Source organism: Tamandua tetradactyla, chromosome 6, assembly GCF_023851605.1.
Source record: "Tamandua tetradactyla isolate mTamTet1 chromosome 6, mTamTet1.pri, whole genome shotgun sequence".
NCBI classification, from domain to species: Eukaryota; Metazoa; Chordata; class Mammalia; order Pilosa; family Myrmecophagidae; genus Tamandua; species Tamandua tetradactyla.
In genome coordinates, this window is record NC_135332.1 from 65,864,344 (window position 1) to 65,891,543 (window position 27,200).

The 27,200-nt window shown below is 37.9% G+C and overlaps 1 protein-coding gene across 2 annotated transcripts in view; it reads left to right on the forward strand.

Annotated features, from left to right (window-relative positions):
- MAP2K4 (mitogen-activated protein kinase kinase 4) overlaps window positions 1-27,200 on the forward strand; it is a 168,483-nt gene that overhangs the window by 128 nt on the left and 141,155 nt on the right. Inside the window, exon 2 of one of the 2 annotated variants that reach the window (XM_077166020.1) lies at window positions 11,067-11,099. The exons of the other annotated variant lie outside the window; for it this stretch is intronic. Coding sequence (XP_077022135.1) covers window positions 11,067-11,099 — 33 coding nt within the window. The remainder of the gene's footprint in view (window positions 1-11,066; window positions 11,100-27,200) is intronic. 2 annotated transcript variants of the gene reach the window in all.

The window sequence follows — 27,200 nt, forward strand, 5'->3', positions numbered from 1 at the left end:
CCGCGCCGAGACCCCGGCCCCCCGCGCGGCCGTCGGCGCCGTCGCGGCCTGTCCCGGCGTTCGACCCCGGACGGGGCTGAGGAAGCCGCGGAGCCTCCCGCCCGCCTCCTTCCCTCCCGCCCTCCTTCGCCGACGGCTTCCCAGCCCGCTCCCGGCTGCCTGCGGGCCGGCCTGGAACCCGGCTCGGGCCCAGCAGGCCCCGGCTGCGGCCTCCACCCGCGCTCGGCCAGTCCGGCTCCCCGCCGGCTCGCGGGGCCCACCTGGCCCGGGACCGCCCCCGCGGCCGCCCCCGCGGCGGTCGGCGCCCACCTGGCCCCGCCGGGCCGGGTTTCCGGGGCGCGCAGACGGGCCTCGCTCTGCGCGCAGGTAGGCGGCGGCCCTTGGCCCCTGGGCCCCGGCCCGGCTCCCGCCGCCGCATTGGGGCCCCGCGCAGGGCCATCTTGGTTCTTCCCGGGCGCAGCCGGACCTGGACGCCTGGCTTGACCTCGGGTCCCCGCGGTCCTGTTGGAACTAGCGTTTCCAAACTTTTGCAGGGTTTCTGTGCGCAGGGAGGGGCCGGGGGTTGCCCAGGCCTGTGCCACCTGTAAGGGAGTGATCCCGACATTCGTCTGGGAGAGGCAGTTTGTTCCGGGCCAGGGATTTCTGTGTTAGCATTGCATATTGCATGCATGGGGACGGGGAGGGGGGGTGAAGAGTGAATTTGGTTGAAATGGAGAGGTACAGGAAATGGGAAGGCTGGGGTCAAAATGGTACTGTGTTGTGTCTGGCCATCTGAGGCAGCTTTCCTAATTAATGGCTTTCCCCACGGGGAAGGCCTATTAGCTCTGTATGGCCCTTGACGGGGGGTGATGTGAAAATACACTCCAGTCCCCTGCCCGATAGGGACCATTTCCTCAAGGTTACTGGGGGTATTTGGAGTAGAAGCGTTGTTTTTAAGAGTCTCAGGAATCTCTTAACAACTTTAGCAAATTGCTTATGTTGAATTATTAGCAGAATCAGTCAAGGGGACCCTGAATGGTCACATGACCGTGGTTACGATTTGATTAAGCTCTTCCTAAAGGACTCCTTGGTCAGTCAACCCCGTGTCTCGTTTGGTTCAACAGATATTTTTTGAATATGTTGTGTTTATGATGTGCCTGTGATTCAGGAAGCAGACACAGGATTTTATTCCTCCTTATATCCTTGCTTCTCTCCCAATGAGATAATCTTAGTAACTATAAAGAACAATGATAGATATATAGACAGGATGATGTCAGAGCTCAGAGGACACTTTTTGTGCAGGCCTTAAGATAATTCAAATCAAATTAGTTATTGGATACCCACTGTATTGTACAGAATAGCATAGTACACAGATGGAGTGAAGTACAGGATGCATTTCCTCGTCTCATAGCTGTACAGTCTCAGTCTAGTTGGTGGTGGTGATAGGAGAAATAAAATAGCAAAATGACAATTTAGGATTGTATTGCTTGTCCCAAATGGGTCACTTATAAAACTTATAGAAATAATGCAGGTTATTTTGATGGGGAGGTGGGGAAGAAGAGAGCTGACAGTTTGAATAAAACTGTATAAATTTATTTTTTGTTAAAAAAAAATTATTGGCATCAACTAAGTGCGAGACCTAGTACTCTTGTGCTCAGTATACACAGGAGAGAGAATCAGTTTCATTCCTGATGGAGCTTACCCTCCTGCAAGGATGGTACATGTAAGTTTACATACAAGTAAAGGAAAAAATTACAAATTGAGAAGAGTGTTATGAAAGTAACAAACTGGATTTTGTGGTGGGGGATAATAGAGTGGAGAGTGGACTGCTCTGACAAGATGGTCAGGGAAGGCCTGTTTGGAGAACTGACCCTCTTCTATCAGAAGAAGGACCTTGGAAGAGGGAACAGAGTATGGGAAGTTCCGAAGTGGAAAGAGCTTGGAGTATTCTAGGAACTCAATAAAAGAAGTTGTGGTTGAAAATTATTCCGATGTTCTCCATTCTTCTCCCTCACTTCTGTGTTTTGATACCCAGTAAACCAAACTTTCTAACAAGTGAAGCCTATTTTAAACTGGAAAACCTCCCACATTTCATCTACCAAAAAGCTTTTCTTATCTTTAGATCAGATTTCAAAGAGGGTGGTCCCTAGGAGGTGTTGGTGTACTGCCACCTCCTCTTCCCCAATCTGCTTCAACTTGCCACCTCAAAAACTGCCTTCCTGGAAGTTGTTAATGACCATAGTCTTTCGAACAGCAGGATTCAGTGGTGGATGCATGGAATGCATTTCATTAAGCAGACACTGGAAGCCCTCTTGTGTGATGACTACTGTACATATTTTCATGATTTGAAGTTTGGGCACCAAGAAGGGTTCAAGTTGGAAACGTGTGGTTCATAGCGCGAAGCTTAAGAGCCGGAGCTCTGCAGTGCTGGGTTTGAAGCTCCTCACCATGACTTCAGGCTTTTGTGACCTTGGGCAAGTTATTTAGCCTCTCCCAGCCTCAGTTGCTCATTTGCAAAGTGGGAATAATTCTGCCTTAAAAGTACAGTGAGAATATCTGTAAAGCATTGGCTTATTGTAAGGAGACAGTAAATGTTAATGTAAGAGACAATAATTGTTAGCCGTCATCATCGTTAATGGCAACAATACTATTTTTGTAATGGTCTCATTAATAGTCTCTTTTACTATTAATAGATGAGTCCCTAACCCCTCATTATCTACACGCAGTTTCTTTAGCTCATTATCATTGGGTCCTACCCCTGTTGATTTTGCCATATTTTCATTATTGAACATTTCCTTTCCAAATATAGGTAGGAATTTCTCCCACTTCAAGCTCCAGGTTGTCTGTCTTTTCTGGATCTGAGGATTCTCAGATGATAAGTTTGAATGATATGAAATCGAAATCTAGCTATTAGTATGCTATACCTAGTTATTTGGGGTGGGAAGGGACGATGGAATAGGAATTGTAGGGATGTTAAAGTAAGGACTACTTTGTAATAGTCATCGATGGACTTCAGTTAAATTTTTGTACTGATAGGTGTGGCTTCTAATTGGGCCATTCTTTTCTTTTAGCATTCTTTCCATTGCCTCTGAGTTATTGGGGAATAGCTGGTGATTTTGTTATTGAATTTTCACACATTCTAACTCATTTTCTCCTATACCTATTCACAAACATACCCACTGTTTCAAGTTGAGTGGTATTTACACTGGTTCTTGGGTGACTGAAAAGTGTAGCAAAGTGTAGATCTGTTTGCCAAGTCAGGTAAATGGTTTTATTAGGATGAGTTCTCAACTTGGGGAGAAAAGAAATCCTCACTTGAACTACTGTGAGATACGCTTTTATTCTTAACGTTTCATCAGTAATTTGTCAACACAGGTAAACTTGACAGGGAGATTTCTTGCACATTAGTGTATAGCTGTGCAACTGTATGGTTCTGTTGCCCAAGAAATTTCAGTAAACTTAAATGAAGGTGGGATTGACTTATTAACATTGAAGAACCTTCTTAGTGATGGCTTGGGTTTTCTAATGTGGCACATAAAAAGTCCATTGAATTTAGCCAGGTTAGAGTGAACCGGGTGAAGCGAAGCAGATCCCACTTTACTGAATAGCTTAGTCTCAGGAAAGCAGGGTTTATGGATAACAGAGGGTTTTAGATGGTATCACTGCTGGTATGTTGGAGCATAGAATATTCTGGTTACTAGAACTTGCCAGTTAACTGAGAGTTCAACAGCTTCTGTAGTGAAACTACCTCTGCAGGATGAAGATTGGTGTGTGTTTAGGAAACAAATGGTGTTGAAGTGGCGTTTGGACCCAGAAGCACTGAGTTCAAATGACTGCACTGCTATATACAAGCTCTGTGACGACGGGGAAGTTATGTAACTTTTCTGAGCTCTGACTTTCTCATTGGTTAAAATAGGGATAATACCTTCCTTACAGTATTGTCGTTAGATTCCATTCAATTATGGCTTGTGGAAGTGCTTTGAAAATTGTAAAATATCTATATGTAAATAAGGATTGTTACTAAACACGGTTATTTTTCCTTTAGTTACTAGTCACTTAAAATGTAATATAGTTTAAAGATCTTATTAAAAACAAAGTGAAATGCATTATAGAGGATGTTAAGCAAAGAAAAATAAAACTTTTCTTTAGGCCTTGCCCAGGTAGGTTAGAAATATGTTAGGTAGAATTTAAAAAAAAAGATGGTTAGAATAGTTAGAATCTGTGAGTGATTCTGAAAAATACTGGGACATTTACACACACTTGTTACAGGAAATATTTATAAAGTGTATGTTGTAGGTTGCCATTGATTGTCTTAATTTGCAAGTAGATCTAGACAATAGGATCAGTGTTTTCCTTTTCTTCTGAGGTCTCAAATATAGATTAATAACAGAAAACTTCTAGATTAGTCCAATCCTCACCAGTTTGTCTTCAGTTGAACATTTTGTAAATATCAACTTTAGTAAAAAGATGATAGCTTGTTTCTACATTTAACAAAACACACAACATTTTAAAATGTAACAAAGTGTATCTATTAAGAAAAAGTGAAGAAAGATTTAAAGTCAATATGCTGATCTGTTTTTTATCTCCAAATAATAATGGAATATATATGTATATTATATAGAATAAATATATGAAATTCCCTACTTGTGATTAGATAGGGCTATTTATTTAATTTTATATTTTAGTCTGTGATTTTTAAGAACCATAGGAGAATGCGTTTTTCTTGATTTTTACAGAAGTGGATTGTGGGGACAGTGGAGGGTCCCAAGCCCAGAATTTCTTGCTTTTCCAAGTGTGTTACAATGGGAAGAATACTATTTATTTTATCATTTATTTGACATAGTGTGATACAAATCCAGCTCAGCAAATTAATCCCTCCCGCAAAACACATATTGTATTTATATATATGTTCACCTAAAGATGAGAGCACCCTAGATAGTAAATTTTAAAATGTAGAACATCTCCCTTGTAGGATACTTAGTTTCTCATGGTTTCTGCTACCTTATCAAAGTGTATGCATGTTGAAACTTGATTAAGATGGTTTATTAGTTAATCCTGAATTGACTGCATCAGACATAATCTAGGTCAGTCTTTTTTGCAGTCTCCACCTCTGTCCACTAGAGGCCAAATTCTACAACCTGAGAAACTTTCATTGAGGCTTAAAAGGGAAGGATAACTAACAACACAAACTCTTAAGTTCCTTTCACCATTGTTATAGTTTGATGCTCACAACCACCTGTTAAGTATGAGTGGGTATGGTTCTCTTTCACAGATTAGGGAATTGGCATTTAAGTTTAGTAATTTGCTCTAGAAGGTGAGCTTTAATGCAGCCTGTATATGGCTGGTAGCCTTTGCTTTTTTTTTACTTCTGTACTACCTGGGATCACACTGACTTTCAGAGGTCTCTCTAAGTGATTACATTCGTTCAGGACTGAGAAGAGAATCTTTGCCAGAAGTGGTGCAGATTGAGGATTAGAAGGTTTTAGTCGGGGGTGGAAGCTCTAAGCAACCAGCCACCTTTTGGCTGGTATTGGAGCCTTGGTGCTTCCTGATGCTCCCCGTTATGTTCTGGACTTCTAAACTTGCTGGAAGGTTTACTCTGGCATTTTAAATCAGGAGGCATTTAGAGCAGGACTCTCCAAATAAATAGATGATTCCCAATTAGGCGTTGACCAAGGAGGCCATGTAAAATTTTAAGGCAATAGATGGTTTCAGCAGTATACTTAATATAGAAATGGAACTTATTTAGCATAAGTTAACTATGTAGGTTATGTTGCCTTTCTGGCTAAATATGGCATCTTGGCTATTTAAGCAATTTCTATCCCTTCTAGTGGGCATGGGTTGGCTTCCAGCATTTTCCTCCTAACTCCTGAAAGTCTATGTTTGTCTTTACACTCTAAATGTGGTTATTGTGTGTGTGTGTGTGTGTGTGTGTGTGTGTGTGTGTGTGTGAGTGTGTATTTATATAAAGGTTGCAAGGGCAGGAGCCAGAGAGGTGGGGGAGGCTCCCCAGTCATTGCTCACCTGAGGCAGAACCAAGATTGGCCGAACTGTTATGGGGTGGAAGGGAGCATTGGCCAGCAGTTAAGGATCAAGATGGGCCTGTTGAAAGAAGAAATCAGTGGCATCATAAATAGCTTGATTCAGTCCCTACCACAGGGAAAGATGATCAGCTTGGATGCTACAGTAGCCTTTTCAAGCTGTATTTTATTTCCTCTTACCCAAAACCACGAAAACAAAACAAAAGGATACAAGAAGAGTTTCGCCAACCATATCTCTGATATACTTGATGTAGCGATGCCTATTGATTGCCTGGCTTTGCTAAAAAAAAAAAACAAAACATAAGCTGATGTATTTGCTGACATCCCTTGGGATCTGGGCTAGGTAGGGGGAAGTACCTACCTTTTGAGGGTTGCTGGAATCCTCAGTCCACCAGGCTGTGTCCAGGCAGGGCTATGGAAGCAGCATAGATTGGGGTTGAGATCCCCACTGCTGCCTGGACTCCTTTTCTTTCAACTCCTCCAGGTGACGGAATACAAAAGGCAAGAGACTGCTTTTTTTTTTTTTTTTTTGTAGATATGCTGGTCTGGGGACCCAGAGAGGTGGGGGAGGCTCCCCAGTCATTGCTCACCTGAGGCAGACAGTGGGAATAATGGTGGCTGTGATGGTAACAACTTCGACTGTGTACCTCTCCATCCCAGGCTCAGTGATGGACATTTCAGATGTATTATTTCATTCAATCTTCCAAATCACATTTGGGTATTATTATTTTCTTTTACAGATGAGGAAACTGAGACTAATATAGATTAGGTACTTGCCCAAGGTCACATAGTGCTACGAATTATGTATACTAAACTTCATTGAACATGCTTGAGGTAATAATATGGTATTTAGTTATATAATTAAAGAGTAAATAAGGGAATCAGTGGCTACTGGGAGGAAAAAGAGCTGACCTGTGAGGACTAACTAGGTCCCTGACTAAAAAATGTGGAAATGCTTTGATTATTATTTATTAAAAATCATGAATGGTTTTGGATGATGCAAACTGTGAAATTACTAAATTAGGGCAGGTCCCTTTTAATTTTGAGAAGGGAGAGAAAAGTAGGGAAAATGAAAGAAAATGCAGCTAAAACATAGCAGGAAGTGTGTCTGTGGAACTTACTCCAGGATCAATGAAAATACAAATCTAGGGCAAGTTTAGATAAATCCTTAGATGTTAGAGCCACAGTGATGCACTGTAGATAACTTTGCAGTTTAAGGCACATGCCACAGTGTTTTTGTTTTAAATTAGTTGTGAGTTTGATTAGGTACTTATTAAAGGAATGAGGTTTCCCAGTGGTGGCCAGTTAAGTCTTGCCCAAAAACCAAGAGAGGATAAAGAAGGGGCATACCAAGAGGGCAGCTTACAAAGTTTGTCAGAGTCCGACAAGATTTAGGTTGCGATGAGATTTCAGCCGACTTTCCTGAGATTTGGTTCAGGCGAGGGAGAGTTGGAGTGAGCAGGGGCTTTGACCTTTGATGGCTGTTCTCATGTAGGCGGCTGTGTGCAGTAACTTGCTCTTTTTTAAACTGTATAAAATGACATATATACCAAAAAGGAATATATTTCAAAGCATACCACAATAATTAGACATGTCACAATTTTGGTGTAGAAACTGGAAGTGCCAAACAGCTAAACTCTTCATGCTCATGGCAGAAGGAACATTGGCTAGCATAGTCTGTGGGCATGAACCGTAAGGTAGCTCTGACTTTCTTTGTATTATTATGGGTTCATACTGCAGTTCACCATCCATTTTCAGCAGTGCAGAAATTCAGAATGTCCAGGGAAGCATACAGAACTACTGCGGAGGTGGGAAACCAATTATGCCCCTTCCATTCACCTTCCCTGGTATACGCAGCAACAACCCAAAGGAATGGGAGAAGTGATAGCTGCAAAATCCCACAAAGGCCATTACACAGGCAAATTGAGGTTTAGAAACATTGTTTCATGCTGTAAGATAAGATTACTTGATGTTATTTCTGTTTTATGTATAAATGAGGAAACTGTGGCTCCAGTGAAATAACTTGTTTCATAGCTGGAACTAGAACCCTGTTCCCTTACACTTTTTGGTTTTGGGTTTTATTGTATTAAATATTGTTTTGCCTTTTGTTAACATTTACATAGATCTTAAAGCACTTTTAAACTAATGTGGACTATCTCACTTTATTTGGTAAATACAATAAAATTGTAGGTTTCAAGTTATAGCCAGTTAAGGGATCTTAACGAAAGAGGGGTAAAATGTGGGTAAGAGGGCTCAGGAGAAGGAGGGTGGGAGAGACCCAAAGAGAAGAAGGGAGGGGAAAAAACCAACAGCTTTATTTCTTTTGAAGCTTACTAACTTCAAAGCTTCTAAATACCTCAATATTGATTCTTAAGGTCTAAGATTCAATTAAACTGGTCTAAAGCCAGGTAAAATTAAAAAGATTGCAATTTTCTTCCACCTGACTTAGGAAAATTGAAGTGGAAGACTGAATAAAATTAAGTCCCAGGGTATTACTGACTCACCAAGATAAAAAAGAGTGAGTTTTGATCAACTAGTGAGTTTTGATCAACTAGTTTTGATCAACTAGCCATTCACCTGGTTACTTTGTCCCTAATTACAAAATTGAAGATTTCATTGGCCCCTCCCACACTCTGCTTTTTAGCCACTTGCAGGGCTAAAGATTGTAGGGCTTCAGATTCGACTTTCAGATCTAGTACTCCCAGAGAAGCAGAGCTCAGAAATTGAAGATATGTGAGTGAATATTAACAGACACTGTAGCATAGTCATGAACTTGCTTTTTGTAAAACTCAGACTATTGGAAGCCTTCACTGGTGTTCTTCTGTCATCTTTCTCTTTCCATCCATGATCGTTGGTGGTCCAACCCCCCACCCAGGTTCAGTGAGCTGTGGAGAGCTGTTTGGTACTTTCTCAGATCTGCCATTTGAAGGAAAACAAAATCCTAAGTGTATGCGCTAAGTTTCTGACCCTTGTGGTTTTTTAATATATATGTATTAGAGGTATGGAATGACTTAGCTAAAATGGCTTTTTACATAATTTAAAAAATCACTAAATTGCCAAAGAAATTTTGAATTTTTTATGTTCCAATTAATTTAGCTCCTGCTTGCCATTGGACTTTGGGTCAATTACCTGGTCTTTTCTGAATGTGAATAATACAGAGAAAGGAACTTTGTATGAGGAGTCTGAAGCCATTCACCTGGTCACTTCGTCCCTAATTACAAAATTGAGAATTTCATTGGCCCCTCCCACGCTCTGCTTTTTAGCTACTTGCACTGATTGTAGGGCTTCATGTTATGAGTAGTTTTTAGCATTTGAGCTGGATTTAGCCTCTAATGTGTTAGAGCTGTAATTTGGGACGTTCTACCATTCTCAGTTGCATACACTTTAAAAATTTTTTTTTCTTGCTCCTTTCCGCATTCATATTCTTATTTTATTCACCTCTTCACCTGTTTTTTTGTGTGTTGCTATTTAGTAGTACTCACATCAGAGCTAAAAAGAGAAGAGTAACTATTATCTTAAAATTGTTTCAGTTTTTATCCTCTACAGCTCTGGTACTAGGTGAATTTTACCTTCCCTCCTCCCAGTGGAGGAAGGAATTCTTTTTCCTTTCCTTCTGACTTGTGCGTGGGTCATTTTGCTTGGCAGAAGGCTGACTGGCATTTAGGAGATTAGGTTTATGAGAACTACAGATCTCTGGTTTTTCTTTCTGAATTCTGTTTCTCTGCATTTGGTGGGGCAGCATATTGAGCTGCGGTGGTAGAGACGAGTGTCAGTGCCGTCTAACCCCAGGCTTTCAGGACTTCCTCCAGTACTTCTTTCCTATAAATTCTCTCCATTTCTACTCCCCTCCGCGTTGCCCTCTCTGTGACTGAATAGTAAATAGTGGGCCAGGGCTGAGTGGGTGATGGGACAAGGTGTGTTTGTGTCAAAGTAACCACACATTTTTCAATTTTAGTACATTATAGGGTGTATCTATCTCCTTAAAACCCTAAGAATTTTGGTAACTGCTCAGAAAAAAATAGTTAAACATATCCTTCATTCAGTTCTGGCCCTTTCCCCTACAAATTTGGTTGAATTTCTGTAAACACAGACTTGGATGATAGTCTTTCTAAATTTATTTTCCCTACTTTTGTCCTCAATACAGTAATAAAGGCATATGTAGAATACTAAGAAAACCAAATATTTACCTAATGAACTAGAGGGTGAAAGAATATTTTGAGAAGTCTTTTGTTTTGAAGTGGTTTATTTTACTGGATGCATTTTACAAAAAAATTGTTATCTATATACAATGAATATATAAGTTGTAACCATAGTCAGTTGGATTTGGAAAAAAGTAGAATTAGCAGTTCTCTTCCTATGACTTTTGTTTTTTCTCTCTCTCTTTCAATGACTTTTGAAGTCCCAATCTTGCCTTATCATTCCTAGGGACATTGTAATTTTTTTTTTTCCTCTGGCTTTATCCTAGAGTGATTTGTATACCTCTTGAGTAGTACATTGTTTCATTATTTCAAGTTATTAGTTGACTAGAAAATGTTGCTTTAGTGTGTTTAGGTTTCACAGTTTAAGAACTGCTAAACTTTTGAATCATGAGTAGTAAGTAATCAGCATCTAAGTCAGTGATTTGAGCTGATGAAATACCTAGTAATATATTCTGAATTTGTAGGTTGAAAACATTGAAAATATTAGCAGAACTATCTTAAAAGTTACTTTTAACTTTCAAGAGTATTTCTCCTAATAAGTATTCCTTTCATTGAATAGATGTGAAAATAAAGTTTAAGACAGTATAACTTAAAATTTAACAAGATTTCAGTTCTATATAGTAAAGTACATATCTGAAAGATATGTACTCTATGTATCTGAAAGAGTTGAGGTTTTTATAAAAGCCCATGTGTTAAAAGTTGTGTCTGTAATGGTGGAAGTAATGTGATTTGAACTGTTCTTGAATTAGTTTTATTCAAAATGTAATATAAAAATGCAATGTCATGTTCTAATTTTGGTTTGCTTGATTTACAGTAAATGAACTGGTACTTATCTCTTTTACTTTAGGCTTTCAGATAAACTTCTGTGAAAAGGCACAAAGTAAGCTACAAATTTTATGATATTATGCTACTTTTTTTTTTCATATCCATCTTGATATTGGGAATGTGTCCACTATTGTTTCAACTAACCAGCCATGGCAGTTTTACATTAAAAGAGCTTCCATTTTTCATCCTTTTTCTAAATTCAAAAAATTTGCTTTATTTTTTATTGTAAATTGTTTTTGTTTTCACTTAAAATTCAGCAATTGAAATGGAAGAAAGATGTATATGGGTAATCAGATTTTAACCACTATTTCAATCACAAATTGAAGAAAGTTCGTTTTTAAGATTTTAGTGCAAAAAACATATGACTGTTCTTAAAAATCTCATGCTTTAAAATTAATTCATTTTAAAACATTTAATTTTTTTTTTCTTTAAAAACAAAACTGTTTCTCCTCCCCCCACCATTGTGTATTAGGACACTAATCTTCATAAAATACAGAATGTATTTTCTACAAAAAAGCAAAGGTTATAAAGCTAAAATGGATGAATTTGAAACTTAAGTATGATTTATATAAAATGCAGTTAAAAATAAAAACAACTTAAGGGGACTTTTCCAGTTAACATAAAAATATCCCCAAATAAAATATAATAATTTCATTTTCTGCTTATTTATTCGTAGATTTGGAAGAATGATGACTACTCTTTGATATATTTAATTTTGAAATAAATTAATTCAGAGAAACAAATTAACCTGGAGAATACATTTCTGTTGTTTTAAAATTTTTTTTTGATGGAATCAGAATATTTGATTTCTGTTGATTCACCATTGTGACTTTCTCTGAAATGTAGTTGGCAAAAATTTATTTCATGAATGATTCATTCATGATTTAAATATATGATAAGTGATAGAAATAAGATAGCTAAACCCTAGGGTAAGAATTTTTTAAATTAACACATTATCATCACCTCTTCCCTTGCCTTAAATAATAAACAATAAATTAAAAATAGTTTGAGATTTTCTGCCCATATAGTGAACCTAGTATATGATATATATCTCTGTGTAATGGAGTTATAACTTCTATTTTATACTTCCATTGCATTCAGTATGACAATTTTTAGCTTTTCTGTTTTAACATAAATTATTCTGTTTAATATTTAATATGATGATTTTTAACTTTTATTTGTTTTCTTGCATAAAATCAAATTTGAGAAAAAAGCTGACTTTTACAATTTAAAACTGTATTCACATTGTTGCTCTTTTCTCTAACTTGTCCTATCGTGTACACAAAACAAGAGAAATGTAATGATTATGTTAAGTTTAAAATGATATATAAAGTGTATAGGTGGATAGAAAATGCATTTAGATCTTCCAGATGGCCCCTTTCACTTTTGCATTGTTAAAGAAATGATCGTTTGCAATGCTGCCTGCTTTGAGCCACGTGGACGCACCCTAACGCGCAAGGCTTGGGACAGCAGAACCCACTGGAGTGTCCTCATGTCCTGGTGGGGCCTGTGTCCTCTTGCTTTTGGTTGCCTTAACTGTCTCTTCACACTGTGGCTAATTTCTCCTGCTTCTTAAATCTCTCTTTTTCTCCCCTCCTCTTTCCCTTTGGGAAGCTCTTGCTCTTCCAGCTTTTGGGATTCAGCACATTTTTTATACATTCATTCACGAAGTATACATTGGACACCTAAATACCATGCAGTAAGCCAGATACTTGTTACAGAACTGAATGGAGTAAGTTCTGACCCTTAGGAGGCTCATAGCCAGTGCTAGATTGATCCTCCATTGATTATACATGTTCAGCTCCTCATGCTGCAGATTGAAGAGGAGCTGATACCATGAGGGTGGTGCAGGAGCAGCTGTGTACTGGGCCTGCTGTGCTGTCATGAGGAGTACCCTGAGTCTCATGATTGCTGCTTTCCTGATTAGAGCCCATGGCTCAGGGATGCGGCAGTCGGCCGGCCCTGCTTTTGACTTAAGCAGAGCAGTCTGTGTTAACTGGGGCCTCAGTAGACAGGTGGGAAGGGAGCACACATATCACCAGTCCCATGTAGGGTGAGGGCAGAAGAAGAGGGTGGGGAGTTGGTGGGGGCTAGTTTAAGTTAACAGCATGCATTTTTGTACTACTGGTACTTGTATTTTAGGATAATTTCCCAGTTGTTTGCACATAATAACCCTTTTTTTCAAGATGTGGTCCTGTGATTTTCACAACTTAAAAATTAAAAAGTGTAATTTTCTATAATGTTTGCAGTCAATCTCTGACTTGCTGTGGAATATAGACATTAGCTTCATATTCATGTTAAAAGAGATTATAAAAGAAAAGGCTTGGAATCGCAAAGCAGTGATTTCACCCTTACTGGGCTGAACTCTGGTACCCAGAATCTCCAGTTTTATTCTAAGGGTATTTCATAATTATCAAAGTAACTTGATACATTTAATTCATTACAAATAATTATGTTATACAGTAGATTAGGAGGGGATAGGGCAAATAGTACCATAAAATTAGATACTATTAAATATCCAATAAATCTGAATGCTGTTGCTTCCTGTACTCGTCTCCATTGCAAATAAGAAAGATTTATTGTAAGATGATTCTTATGACTAATGGAAGCTCTGAAGGATTAATTTTTCGCATTGTTTGACTTTCACATAGTTTTTGTTCTTTATGTTACCACATTGCTCTACTCCAATCAATTTACTATAATTGCCTGTTATAAGTTAGTGGAGTTTTATTGGAGATGTGTGTGTATGTATGTGTACACACACACACGAGCAGGGTGAGATGACATTTAATTTGAGACTCAGATTTCTCTAAATGTTCAATAAAAATTCACTTTGCACCTCATCATTTTCCTTTTTATAAAATACAGTTTTTGCATATATTTGGTCTTTGTTTTTATAAATATGTTTTTTAGGATAATATATATTTATTTAAGATAATAAATAAAGCTATATTCATTTAGATGATAGTGTTATATTCGTTTTAGCACTATTGGTTTACTGAATTTTTCAAAAGTTTGAATATAAAAATGTAAGAATACTTTAAAGAAAGGAGTCTTTCTGTTGTAGAGTGCCTATACTTAAAAAGTTGATTACATCATTTGTCAGTTATCATTTTGAGATAATGCTTTTGTAGAGGTAAAGATATTTATGTAATTTGTGACCGTGCTTATCTTATTTAAGTCCCTGTAATGAGATAATTTGTTAACACAGTTCTTTAGAATATGATTTGCTTTATAACATCAATTTTTTTTTTTGGTGATGCTCAGGCATTTGCTGGAAGTTTGGCTTATAAACAAGTCAAATTTACCCTTGTATAGCAGTGTTCCAATTTTTATCTGGATGAGAATTATGACCCTTTAAGATCCCTGGGCATAGGGATTTTCCATAGAAAATGTCTAACAGAATCCTCTGCTAATAATGTGAACCTGATATGAAGTTTGGCAAGTATCCTTCATGAGAGCACTTTTTGAAAAGACTTTTTTAATTTTGCAATAATTCCAAATTTACAAGACAGTTACAAAAATACTACAAACCCCATACAGAGAACTCCAGCATCTCCCACATCCCCCCAGATGTGCAGATTTACCAGTGTTAACATTTTGCCGCTTTTGCTATATCATTTTAGTTATCTAGCCATTATTCTATCAACTCATCTATCTTTCCATCTATCGGTATGTCTATTTGTCTGTTTTGGTTATGTATTTTCTGAACATTTGTGTGTCAGTTGTATAAATCATGCTCCCAGAACATGATTTGGTTTTATAAATTTATGCTTAATACTACCATATACATTTCCCATGAACAAGAATAGTCACTTACATAATCACCTTAAATGCAGTTATCCAGTTCCAGAAATTTAACATTGATGTAAAGTTTACAACTGTTACCCTAATGTTTTCATATATCTTGAAAATGTCATTTTGAACCTTTTCTACCCCTCTTATTAGGCTCCTGTTCAGAATCACGTATTGCATTTAACTTTCATTGTCTTTTAAAGTTGCCCACTTTCCTTCCTTCCCTTTCTTTTCTTTCTCTTTCTTTTTTCTTTTGGTGGGAACATAAATACACCAAATGAGGTACTGCAACATAAACTTTCCCATCTCAACCACTCTCGAGTATGCCATTTAGTGGAATTAATCACATTCATAATGTTGCAGTACCTCACCACCAACTAAAACGTTCCCATTTCCTGAAACAGAAACCCTATACCCATTATGCATACTCCCCATTCTCCCTGCCCCTGGCAGCCTATACTCAACTTTCTGTTTCTGTGAGCATGAGCATGTATGTTCTCTGATGTTTGCTTTTTAGTTACTCTGGGGCTTAAATTTAACATCCTAAATCTATAGCAATCTCAATTACTTTGACGCCAACTTAACTTCATTAGTATATAAACACTTTGTTTCTATACCCTTTCATCCCCTCACCTTTACATAGTTTTGTCGCAAATGACAAATCTATGTTATGAGCCCAAAACCACTGATTTATCATTATATTTTATGAATTTTGCATTTTAGATCCTGTAGGAAGTAAAAAGTGGAGTTAAAAACAAAATTATAATAGTACTTACTGGCACTTTTTAACCTGTGTCATTACCCTCACCGAAGATCTTTATTTCTTCCTGTGTCTTCCATCTATTATCTATCTCCCTTTCAACTTGCAGAATTCCCTTTGGCATTTCTTGTAGGGCCACTTTGGTGATAAATACCTCAGCTTTTGTTTATCTGGGAATGTCTCATTCTCTCCCTCTTTTTTTTTTTTGGGAAGTGCATTGTCTCCCTCATTTTTGAGAGACAGTTTTGCCAGATATAGAATATTTGGTTGGCAGTTTTTCTGTTTCAGCACTTTAAATATGTCACCCACTTCCTTCTTTCCTTCATGGTTTCCAATGAGACTAAGCACTAAATCTTTTTTTTTTTTTTTTTTTTAGAAATCATACCATTCTACATATGCAATCAGTAATTCTTAACATCATCACATAGATGCATGATCATCGTTTCTTAGTACATTTGCATCGGTTTAGAAGAACTAGCAACACAACAGAAAAAGATATAGAATGTTAATATAGAGAAAAAAAAAAGTAATAATAATAGTAAAAAAAAAAGACAAACGAACAACCAGACAGACAAAAACAAAAACAAAAACCTATAGCTCAGATGCAGCTTCATTCAGTGTTTTAACATGATTACTTTACAATTAGGTATTATTGTGCTGTCCATTTTTGAGTTTTTGTATCTAGTCCTGTTGCACAGTCTGTATCCCTTTAGCTCCAATTACCCATTATCTTACCCTGTTTCTAACTCCTGATGGTCTCTGTTACCAATGACATATTCCAAGTTTATTCTCGAATGTCGGTTCACATCAGTGGGACCATACAGTATTTGTCCTTTAGTTTTTGGCTAGACTCACTCAGCATAATGTTCTCTAGGTCCATCCATGTTATTACATGCTTCATAAGTTTATCCTGTCTTAAAGCTGCATAATATTCCATCGTATGTATATACCACAGTTTGTTTAGCCACTTGTCTGTTGATGGACATTTTGGCTGTTTCCATCTCTTTGCAATTGTAAATAACGCTGCTATAAACATGGTGTGCAAATGTTCGTTTGTGTCTTTGCCCTTAAGTCCTTTGAGTAGATACCCAGCAATGGTATTGCTGGGTCGTATGGCAATTCTATATTCAGCTTTTTGAGGAACCGCCAAAGTACCTTCCACAGTGGTTGCACCATTTGACATTCCTACCAGCAGTGGATAAGTGTGCCTCTTTCTCCGCATCCTCTCCAGCACTTGTCATTTTCTGTTTTGTTGATAATGGCCATTCTGGTGGGTGTGAGATGATATCTCATTGTGGTTTTGATTTGCATTTCTCTAATGGCCAGGGACATTGAGCATCTCTTCATGTGCCTTTTGGCCATTTGTATTTCCTCTTCTGATAGGTGTCTGTTCAAGTCTTTTTCCCATTTTGTAATTGGGTTGGCTGTCTTTTTGTTGTTGAGTTGAACAATCTCTTTATAAATTCTGGATACTAGACCTTTATCTGATATGTCATTTCCAAATATTGTCTCCCATAGTGTAGGCTGTCTTTCTACTTTCTTGATGAAGTTCTTTGATGCACAAAAGTTGTTTAATTTTGAGGAGCTCCCATTTATTTATTTCCTTCTTCAGTGCTCTTGCTTTAGGTTTAAGGTCCATAAAACCGCCTCCAATTGTAAGTTTCATAAGATATCTCCCAACATTTTCCTCTAACTGTTTTATGGTCTTAGACCTAATGTTTAGATCTTTGATCCATTTTGAGTTAACTTTTGTATAGGGTGTGAGATATGGGTCTTCTTTCATTCTTTTGCATATGGATATCCAGTTCTCTAGGTACCATTTATTGAAGTGACTGTTCTGTCCCAGGTGAGTTGGCTTGACTGCCGTATCAAAGATCACATGTCCATAGATGAGAGGGTCTATATCTGAGCACTCTATTCGATTCCATTGGTCGATATATCTATCTTTATGCCAATACCATGCTGTTTTGACCACTGTGGCTTCATAATATGCCTTAAACTCAGGCAGCGCGAGACCTCCAGCTTCATTTTTTTTCCTCAAGATGTTTTTAGCAATTCGGGGCACCCTGCCCTTCCAGATAAATTTGCTTATTGGTTTTTCTATTTCTGAAAAGTAAGTTGTTGGGATTTTGATTGGTATTGCATTGAATCTGTAAATCAATTTAGGTAGGATTGACATCTTAACTATATTTAGTCTTCCAATCCATGAACACGGTATGCCCTTCCATCTATTTAGGTCTTCTGTGATTTCTTTTAGCAGTTTTTTGTAGTTTTCTTTATATAGGTTTTTTGTCTCTTTGGTTAAATTTATTCCTAGGTATTTTATTCTTTTAGTTGCAATTGTAAATGGGATTCGTTTCTTGATTTCCCCCTCAGCTTGTTCATTACTAGTGTATAGAAATGCTACAGATTTTTGAATGTTGATCTTGTAACCTGCTACTTTGCTGTACTCATTTATTAGCTCTAGTAGTTTTGTTGTGGATTTTTCCGGGTTTTCGACGTATAGTATCATATCGTCTGCAAACAGTGATAGTTTTACTTCTTCCTTTCCAATTTTGATGCCTTGTATTTCTTTTTCTTGTCTAATTGCTCTGGCTAGAACCTCCAACACAATGTTGAATAATAGTGGTGATAGTGGACATCCTTGTCTTGTTCCTGATCTTAGGGGGAAAGTTTTCAATTTTTCCCCATTGAGGATGATATTAGCTGTGGGTTTTTCATATATTCCCTCTATCATTTTAAGGAAATTCCCTTGTATTCCTATCTTTTGAAGTGTTTTCAACAGGAAAGGATGTTGAATCTTGTCAAATGCCTTCTCTGCATCAATTGAGATGATCATGTGATTTTTCTGCTTTGATTTGTTGATATGGTGTATTACATTAATTGATTTTCTTATGTTGAACCATCCTTGCATACCTGGGATGAATCCTACTTGGTCATGATGTATAATTCTTTTAATGTGTTGTTGGATACGATTTGCTGGAATTTTATTGAGGATTTTTGCATCTGTATTCCTTAGAGAGATTGGCCTGTAGTTTTCTTTTTTTGTAATATCTTTGCCTGGTTTTGGTATGAGGGTGATGTTGGCTTCATAGAATGAATTAGGTAGTTTTTCCTCCACTTTGATTTTTTTGAAGAGTTTGAGGAGAGTTGGTACTAATTCTTTCTGGAATGTTTGATAGAATTCACATGTGAAGCCGTCTGGTCCTGGACTTTTCTTTTTAGGAAGCTTTTGAATGACTCATTCAGTTTCTTTACTTGTGATTGGTTTGTTGAGGTCATCTATGTCTTCTTGAGTCAAAGTTGGTTGTTCATGTCTTTCCAGGAACCCGTCCATTTCATCTAAATTGTTGTATTTATTAGCGTAAAGTTGTTCATAGTATCCTGTTATTACCTCCTTTATTTCTGTGAGGTCAGTAGTTATATGTCTCCTCTTCCATTTCTGATCTTATTTATTTGCATCCTCTTTCTTCTTCTTTTTGTCAATCTTGCTAAGGGCCCATCAATCTTATTGATTTTCTCATAGAACCAACTTCTGGTCTTATTGATCTTCTCTATTTCATGTTTTCAATTTCATTTATTTCTGCTCTAATCTTTGTTATTTCTTTCCTTTTGCTTGCTTTGGGATTAGTTTGCTGTTCTTTCTCCAGTTCTTCCAAGTGGACAGTTAATTCCTGCATTTTTGCCTCTTCTTCTTTTCTGATATAGGCATTTAGGGCAATAAATTTCCTTCTTAGCACTGCCTTTGCTGCGTCCCATAAGTTTTGATATGTTGTGTTTTCATTTTCATTTGCCTCGAGGTATTTACTAATTTCTCTTGCAATTTCTTCTTTGACCCACTTGTTGTTTAAGAGTGTGTTGTTGAGCCTCCACGTATTTGTGAGTTTTCTGGCACTCCACCTATTATTGATTTCCAACTTCATTCCTTTATGATCCGAGAAAGTGTTGTGTATGATTTCAATCTTTAAAGTTGTTTAGACTTGCTTTGTGACCCGGCATATGGTCTATCTTAGAGAATGATCCATGAGCACTTGAGAAAAAGGTGTATCCTGCTGTTGTGGGATGTAATGTCCTATAAATGTCTGTTAAGTCTAGCTCATTTATAGTAATATTCAGATTCTCTGTTTTTTTATTGATCCTCTAGATGTTCTGTCCATTGATGAGAGTGGTGAATTGAAGTCTCCAACTATTATGGTATATGTGTTTATTTCCCTTTTCAGTGTTTACAGTGTATTCCTCACGTATTTTGGGGCATTCTGGTTCGGTGCATAAATATTTATGATTGTTATGTCTTCTTGTTTAGTTGTTCCTTTTATTAGTGTATAGTGTCCTTCTTTGTCTCTTTTAACTGTTTTACATTTGAAGTCTAATTTGTTGGATATTAGTATAGCCACTCCTGTTGTTTTCTGGTTGTTATTTGCATGAAATATCTTTTCCCAACCTTTCACTTTCAACCTATGTTTATCGTTGGGTCTAAGATATGTTTCCTGTAGACAACATATAGAAGGATCCTGTTTTTTAATCCATTCTGCCAGTCTATGTCTTTTGATTGGGGAATTCAGTCCATTAACATTTAGTGTTATTACTGTTTCGATAATATTTTCCTCTGACATTTTGCCTTTTGTATTATATATATCATATCTGACTTTCCTTCTTTCTACACTCTTCTCCATACCTCTCTCTTCTGTCTTTTCGTATCTGACTCTAGTGCTCCCTTTAGTATTTCTTGCAGAGCTGGTCTCTTGTTCACAAATTCTCTCAGTGACTTTTTGTCTGAGAATGTTTTAATTTCTCCCTCATTTTTGAAGGACAATTTTGCTGGATATAGGAGTCTTGGTTGGCAGTTTTTCTCTTTTAGTAATTTAAATATATCATCCCATTGTCTTCTAGCTTCCATGGTTTCTGCTGAGAAATCTACACATAGTCTTATTGGGTTTCCCTTGTATGTGATGGATTGTTTTTGTCTTGCTGCTTTCAAGATCCTCTCTTTCTCTTTGACCTGTGACATTCTAACTAGTAAGTGTCTTGGAGAACGCCTATTTGGGTCTAATCTCTTTGGGGTGCGCTGCACTTCTTGGATCTGTAATTTTAGGTCTTTCATAAGAGTTGGGAAATTTTCAGTGATAATTTCTTCCATTAGTTTTTCTCCTCCTTTTCCCTTCTCTTCTCCTTCTGGGACACCCACAACACGTATATTTGTGCGGTTCGTATTGTCCTTGAGTTCCCTGATACCCTGTTCAAATTTTTCCATTCTTTTCCCGATAGTTTCTGTTTCTTTTTGGAATTCAGATGTTCCATCCTCCAAATCACTAATTCTATCTTCTTTCTCTTTAAATCTATCATTGTAGGTATCCATTGTTTTTTCCATCTTTTCTATTTTATCCTTCACTTCCATAAGTTCCGTGATTTGTTTTTTCAGTTTTTCTATTTCTTCTTTTTGTTCAGCCCATGTCTTCTTCATGTCCTCCCTCAATTTATCGATTTCGTTTTTGAAGAGGTTTTCCATTTCTGTTCGTATATTCAGCATTAGTTGTCTCAGCTCCTGTATCTCATTTGAACTATTGGTTTGTTTCTTTGACTGGGCCATATTTTCAGTTTTCTGAGCGTGATCTGTTATCTTCTGCTGGCGTCTGGGCATTTAGTCTGATCTCCCTGGGTGTTGGACCCAACAGGTTGAAAGATTTTTCTGTGAAATCTCTGGGTTCTGTTTTTCTTATCCTGCCCAGTAGGTGGCGCTCGTGGCACACGTTTGTCTGCGGGTCCCACCAGTAAAAGGTGCTGTGGGTCCTTTAACTTTGGAAAACTCTCGCCGTGGGGGAGGTTCCCCAGCCGAAGCGGCTTGGAAGAGTGCCAGCCGGCCCAGGGGTCCGAACGCGGGGAGGGTCGCCGGCCACCGCCGCCCAGGAGAGTGCCCGTCTGAATTTCCTAGTCGGCCTGGGGTGCCAAGCGTGGCGGGAGGGTGCCAGCCGCCGCGGCTTGAGGGGACCGCCTGCCCAATTCTGCCAGCTGGCCCAGGAAGGAGGAAGGGAGGGACTCCAGCCGCTTGCCTCCCCGCCCGTGGAAGCCCGCGCCCCTCGGCGATCTCACCGGAGCGGGTTCTCTCAGCCAGTCAGCCGTTCCAGCATGGGGTACGCTGTCTTTTTGATGTCTGTCGTGGCTCCGGGAGCTGTTCTGTATCGTTTCTATTCCCCGAGTAGCTGTTCTGGAGGAGGAACTAAGATCCGCACGTCTTACTAAGCCGCCATCTTCCTCCCTGCTCGTCTAAGCACTAAATCTTATTGAGGCTTCCTTGCCCGTGACTTGTTGCTTCTCCACTGGGCACTTTTAGACAGTTCCCCCACCCCTACCCCCGTTCTGCAGTGTATGTAAACCTCCCATGGCTGATGCCCCTAAAAAGGAGCAATGTGGAGTTTCTGTAATTTTGTCTTTCATACTTTTAATGGCTTTTGAAATTTGTGGCTTTTAAAAATTGTTTTACTGGGGAAGGTTTGCATATCAACAGGCTCTTTATTTACAAAATAATATGCTCCAGAGCTGATGGTCAGAGCTGACTTTGATATTAGTAATAGAAATTAGACTACAGGTAATGCTTGTTTTTGGTCGACACAGCATATTAGGTTATTTGGAGAAAAAAATGGAGGCATCCTAATTACAGATTCTCATTTCATTGTGAAGCCATTCTTTTAAAAAAATTTCTTATGTTTTATTTAAAAATTAGTAATAAAGAGAAAAGAAGAGGAATGTTTTGTGAATCTTTTTAGAGATTTGTAGAAAATATTAAGTTGTTTACTGAACTAATAGGAAGCGTCTATAAATGATGATATTTTGCTTGAGAGAGTATAAGATTTTATTGGAAGTGGAGTACAGAATAGCAGGTAGGGTGGGGAGAGGAAGAAGGGCCAAGTTGCTCTATATTTGAAACTGAGAATTTAGAAATGTCAGTGAATTCAGTTTATAATTTCCCACTTTCTGTAGCAAAAAGTTTACAATGACTAAACTTTTCTTATTATTTAGAAATTAGTAAAGTCAGCCAAGTTTTTTTTAGCAATTCTTTGGAAAAAAAGTGACCATAGTTGTTGCTTTTAGAGGTTACAAGGTTTATTTAAATTTGTGCAGATGCTAAAGTTAGTTGAAAAATGAGACTTTTGTAGGATTAACCCTAAACCAGAGTAGCTGCGAGTATATCATCACTACCTGTGTGAAACATTATAAACTGCCAGTGGGAATTCCATCTGCTTTGAAAAACCCATCTTATACTAATGAAAGCCCAAGACAAGAATTATAATATTAGTATATAGTTAGAGTTACGGTTCTATTCTTTCCTTTACACCTTGTACTCCCCTTTAAATAATTCCAAGGGGAATGCTGCCTGCTTAATTTTGATCTTTGAAGAGATAGGAGCATCAGTCTTTCCTGAAAAAGAATTTTTGTTGCTTGAAGAAAGTTTCTAGAAGGTATGCACCTTAAAATAATCTTAAAAATGAAAATATAGTGATTCTCCCACATTGCCAGAAGTTTTCCTTTGTATGTCATTTGAGCTTTACTATGTGTAAAGAAGGGATATTTGACAAAGCTTTCATGGTTTTACAAATGCAGAGCAGAAATGATGTGGAAAGTTTCCAGAGAGTATTCCCATTTGAATTCCCAGTTGGCCAAAGTGGTTTTGAATTTGAGTTACAAATTTAAGATGATGGTTTTCAAAAAGATGAAGAAAATACTTGAGTTATCACTACATGGTTTTAGCAGTACTTTGCACATTTAGACACAAGCATCTACGTGAGAAGATGCACTCTGAAAGAAACTTGTGAATCCCATCTTGGTGTTCATTTTCTCATTGGGTAACACTGTCAGGTGTACATTGACCAGAAATGAAAATCAAGTGTCTATGAGCAGACTTACTTTCCTTTAGTAAACACGCACGTAGGCACACACAAAATACCACCAATTGCAGGAGGCACTGGAGTCTTTAAAGCTGAATTAAGCATAGAGCCTACTTTGAAGAAGCTTGTGTTCCTTGAGAGATTGATCAGGTACGTACAACTGTGTCGTAGAAATAATAACAGATAACTCTTATGAACTGTTTGCCCAACCCTGCTGTAAGCACCTTATAGTAATGCCTTTAATTCTCAGAGCAACCATATAAAGTAGGCATAATTGTTATCATCTCCTTTTTACAGATGAGGAACCTACTGCCCAGAGAGGTTTAGCAAATTTCCCAAAGCCAGGAAGCTAATGAGGAGCAGAGCAGGTGACCTTGGTCCGATTGTAGATTATATGCTATAACCTTAGTGTTTTATTGACTCTTGAAGGATTGTGGTGGGTACTCACAGAAATGATTTCCTAAACACATGGCTTTTGAGGGGTCTTCACTTACAAATGGCCGTGAGTTCTGAACCTACCATGTATGTCATTTCTGTTTTTCTGGTCCTGGGGAGTTTAATACTATTGCCTAATAAGCCTTACTGAACATTGAGTTGAGACTCTTTCTTGTGACTCTGAAGCTAGGAACATACGAGGTCTACTACTAGAGGAAAATTTGTAATAAAAAACAATAGTCTTCTGGCCTAGACAGTTGCAGGGAGTGAATTGCTTCACAATTCTCAAATGACCTGTATGACTGGGGGACAGCCAAACTAGATTCGTTCAGGAGAATTGGGAGTCAGGGAACAAGGTCGCACAGCCATGACCTGACTGAGGATAGCCTGGACAGACTGCCTTAAGAACAAGACTTGACAATGATGCTAACCTTTAAAAAAACCTTGATTTATAGAATATACAGGCAACAAATAGTTCTTAAGTGTAGCCACTAAGAAATGAATGCATTATGTTTTTGAGGTTGGAAGGTATCAGTCAGTCGAGGTCAAAAGACGCCAATTAAGATGGTGGTGAGAAGAATATAATAGTGCTGCACTTATTGTTTATACAATATACAGTGTTAGCTTTGTGTAGAAGTCTGTTCAGCCATTTTCCACCTTTTTTATTTGCTTTGGTAATAACACAGTTGTTTAATTAAATTTGAACTGTGAGTTGTAATTTAAAATTTCTTTAAAAAGATTATATAGCATAGAGCATCATTGAAATGGAAGGTCAGTTGAAAATACAAAAGATTGCCATAGGCCATTCAACTCAGGGCAATTAAAAATGCCAGATCTCTTGGAATAAAGATTTTTTAAAGTCAGAAGTTGGCTGACTAATTCATGTGTCATGAAGCTCATTCTTTCCAATATCTGTAGTAAAAAATTCTGGCTAATTTTTCAGAGAAGCTACTTAACTTCTAATTATCTATATTTTGATTAATTGGGAAAAAATGAAATAACAAATTGGATCCATCAGGAAGTATAGATGAACTCCAATCCCCATTAAGATGTGCCAGTGAAATTATTTGTCCTGAAGACATCAAGCCAAAAGCATGAGATTACCCAGTTATTCAAGAAATATCTGCATTCCTATGATATGGTAGGTGCTGTTATGAAAAGTACTGAGTCACTGTGATATCAGCTCTACCTAATTTCCAGTTGTCAAAAGTCATCTAGACAAATACTTAGTTTCTGAATGTTCTAAGGTATGTTTATGCCAAATGTTGATTGTATTCCTGAAGAAGAAAATGATTATTTTTTCTTTTCTTGAAAATGATTATTATATGAACATTGTGTGCTGTTGATGAGTAGCTAAAAATTATATACTGTTGGTGGGACTTTTCTAGCCTTTCTCTACCATCTCCCCCTCCCCTTCCCCAGTTGTTAAATTTTTACTTATTTGATGGTGCTTTAAAATTGGAGAAAATAGTGTTTAAAACAAATCTTTACTTTAAAAACAGTGTTGGGTAGGTGGTGGTGATTGGCAGCACAACATTGTAAATATAATTAATAGCCTTAAATTATATATGATTTTTTTGGGGGTGGTGGTGCATGGGGTGGGAATTGAATCCAAGTCTCCCTACGTGGCAGGTGAACATTCTACAACTGAACCACCTATAAATTATGTATTTGATAGTGGTAAAAGGGGAAATTTTATGTTGTATATATGTTACTAGAATAAAAATTAAAAAAAAAAAAATTCATGGAATTGGTGCCCAGAATGGGAATGAGGGCTTGTAATGCTGACTAGCTTAATGTAGTACCTTGATACATCCCAGAGAATGTTGGGCAGATAACTAAAAAGTACTGGCGAAGAAGTCCCTTGAGAGAAAGGAACCATTAAACTTAACCACTTGGGAAATCCCTGAAACTGTCTTAAACATTAGGGACTCCCAAGTCAATAGGCCAAGACCTTGATCTTGAGGCTTGATCTTATAAAACTTATTTCTGAGGCGAAGAAGCTAAGACTACCTATAGCTGTGGCCTAATAGTTACTTCTAGGAAATCTCTTTTGTTGCTCAGATGTGGCCTCTTTCTCTCTAAGCCCAATTCTGCAAGGAAAATCGATACCCTCCCTTCTACGTGGAACATGACATCCAGGGGTGAAAGTCTCCCTTTCAACATGGGACATGGCTCCCAGGGATGAGCCTGCCCCTGGCACTGGGGGATCGACAATGCCTTCCAGACAAAAAGGGGGAAAAGAAATGTAACAAAATAAGGTATCAGTGGCTGACAGAGTTCAAATAGAGTTGAGAGGCTGCTCTGGAGGCTACTTTTACATAAGCTTCAGCTAGGTATTGCTTATTACCATGCTTTGCCAAACCCAAACCAACACTATTCCTGTTAAGTTTAAAGAACACCTAGGGCACTATCTGAGATTCTACAGAAGTTTCCACGCACTAAGATTACTTTCCAGAAACCTACAATCTTTAGACGGTTCCTAGGCTAGATAAGTCCTGAAACCCAGAGGGACCAGTCTCCCACGAATATCACCCATTTCCATCCTCCTATCCCACTGTTGATACCCCTTTCCAACATGAGAAACTTAGAATGGGCGTAGCCCAAATACCCCTAAAGAGTGGGAGAAGGATTAAATGAGCAGGAGGAGTTATAACAGAGAAATAGGATTTAACGAATGAGTGTGACTGCTGAATCATTATATTGATATTTCTTTTAGTCTTCAGTGTCTTGGAGCAGCTAGAAGAAAAAAACTGAAATTGTGAAACCGTAACCCAGTACCAAACTTTGAAATCTGTTCTGTAACTGTGTTACCGTGTACTTCAAAATTTATTGCTTTTTTGTATATATGTTGTATTTAACCGTACAGTTGAAAAAAATGGAACTCTATGACACTCCTAAGTTAAACTATGGACTATAGTTAGTAGTAAAGTTATTAAAATGTGCTTTCGTCAATTGTAACAAATGTACCACACCGATGCAAGGTGTTCACAATAGAGTGGTTTATGAAAACCCACAATTTCTCTAATTAAGAAAAGAAAAAAGATAAAATTCCCAAACTCATCTGTAGGGTCAATGCAATCCCTTTCAGAATACCAGCAGACTTCTTTGCTGATTATAAAATTCATAGGGAATTGCAAGTAACCCAGAATAGACAAAACAATCCTGGAAAAGAAGAACAAAGTTGGAGGATTCACATTTCCTGATTTCAAAACTTACTGTGAAGCAGTTGTAATCAAGGGAGTGTGGTACTGACTCCAGGATATAGACACATAGACCAATGGAA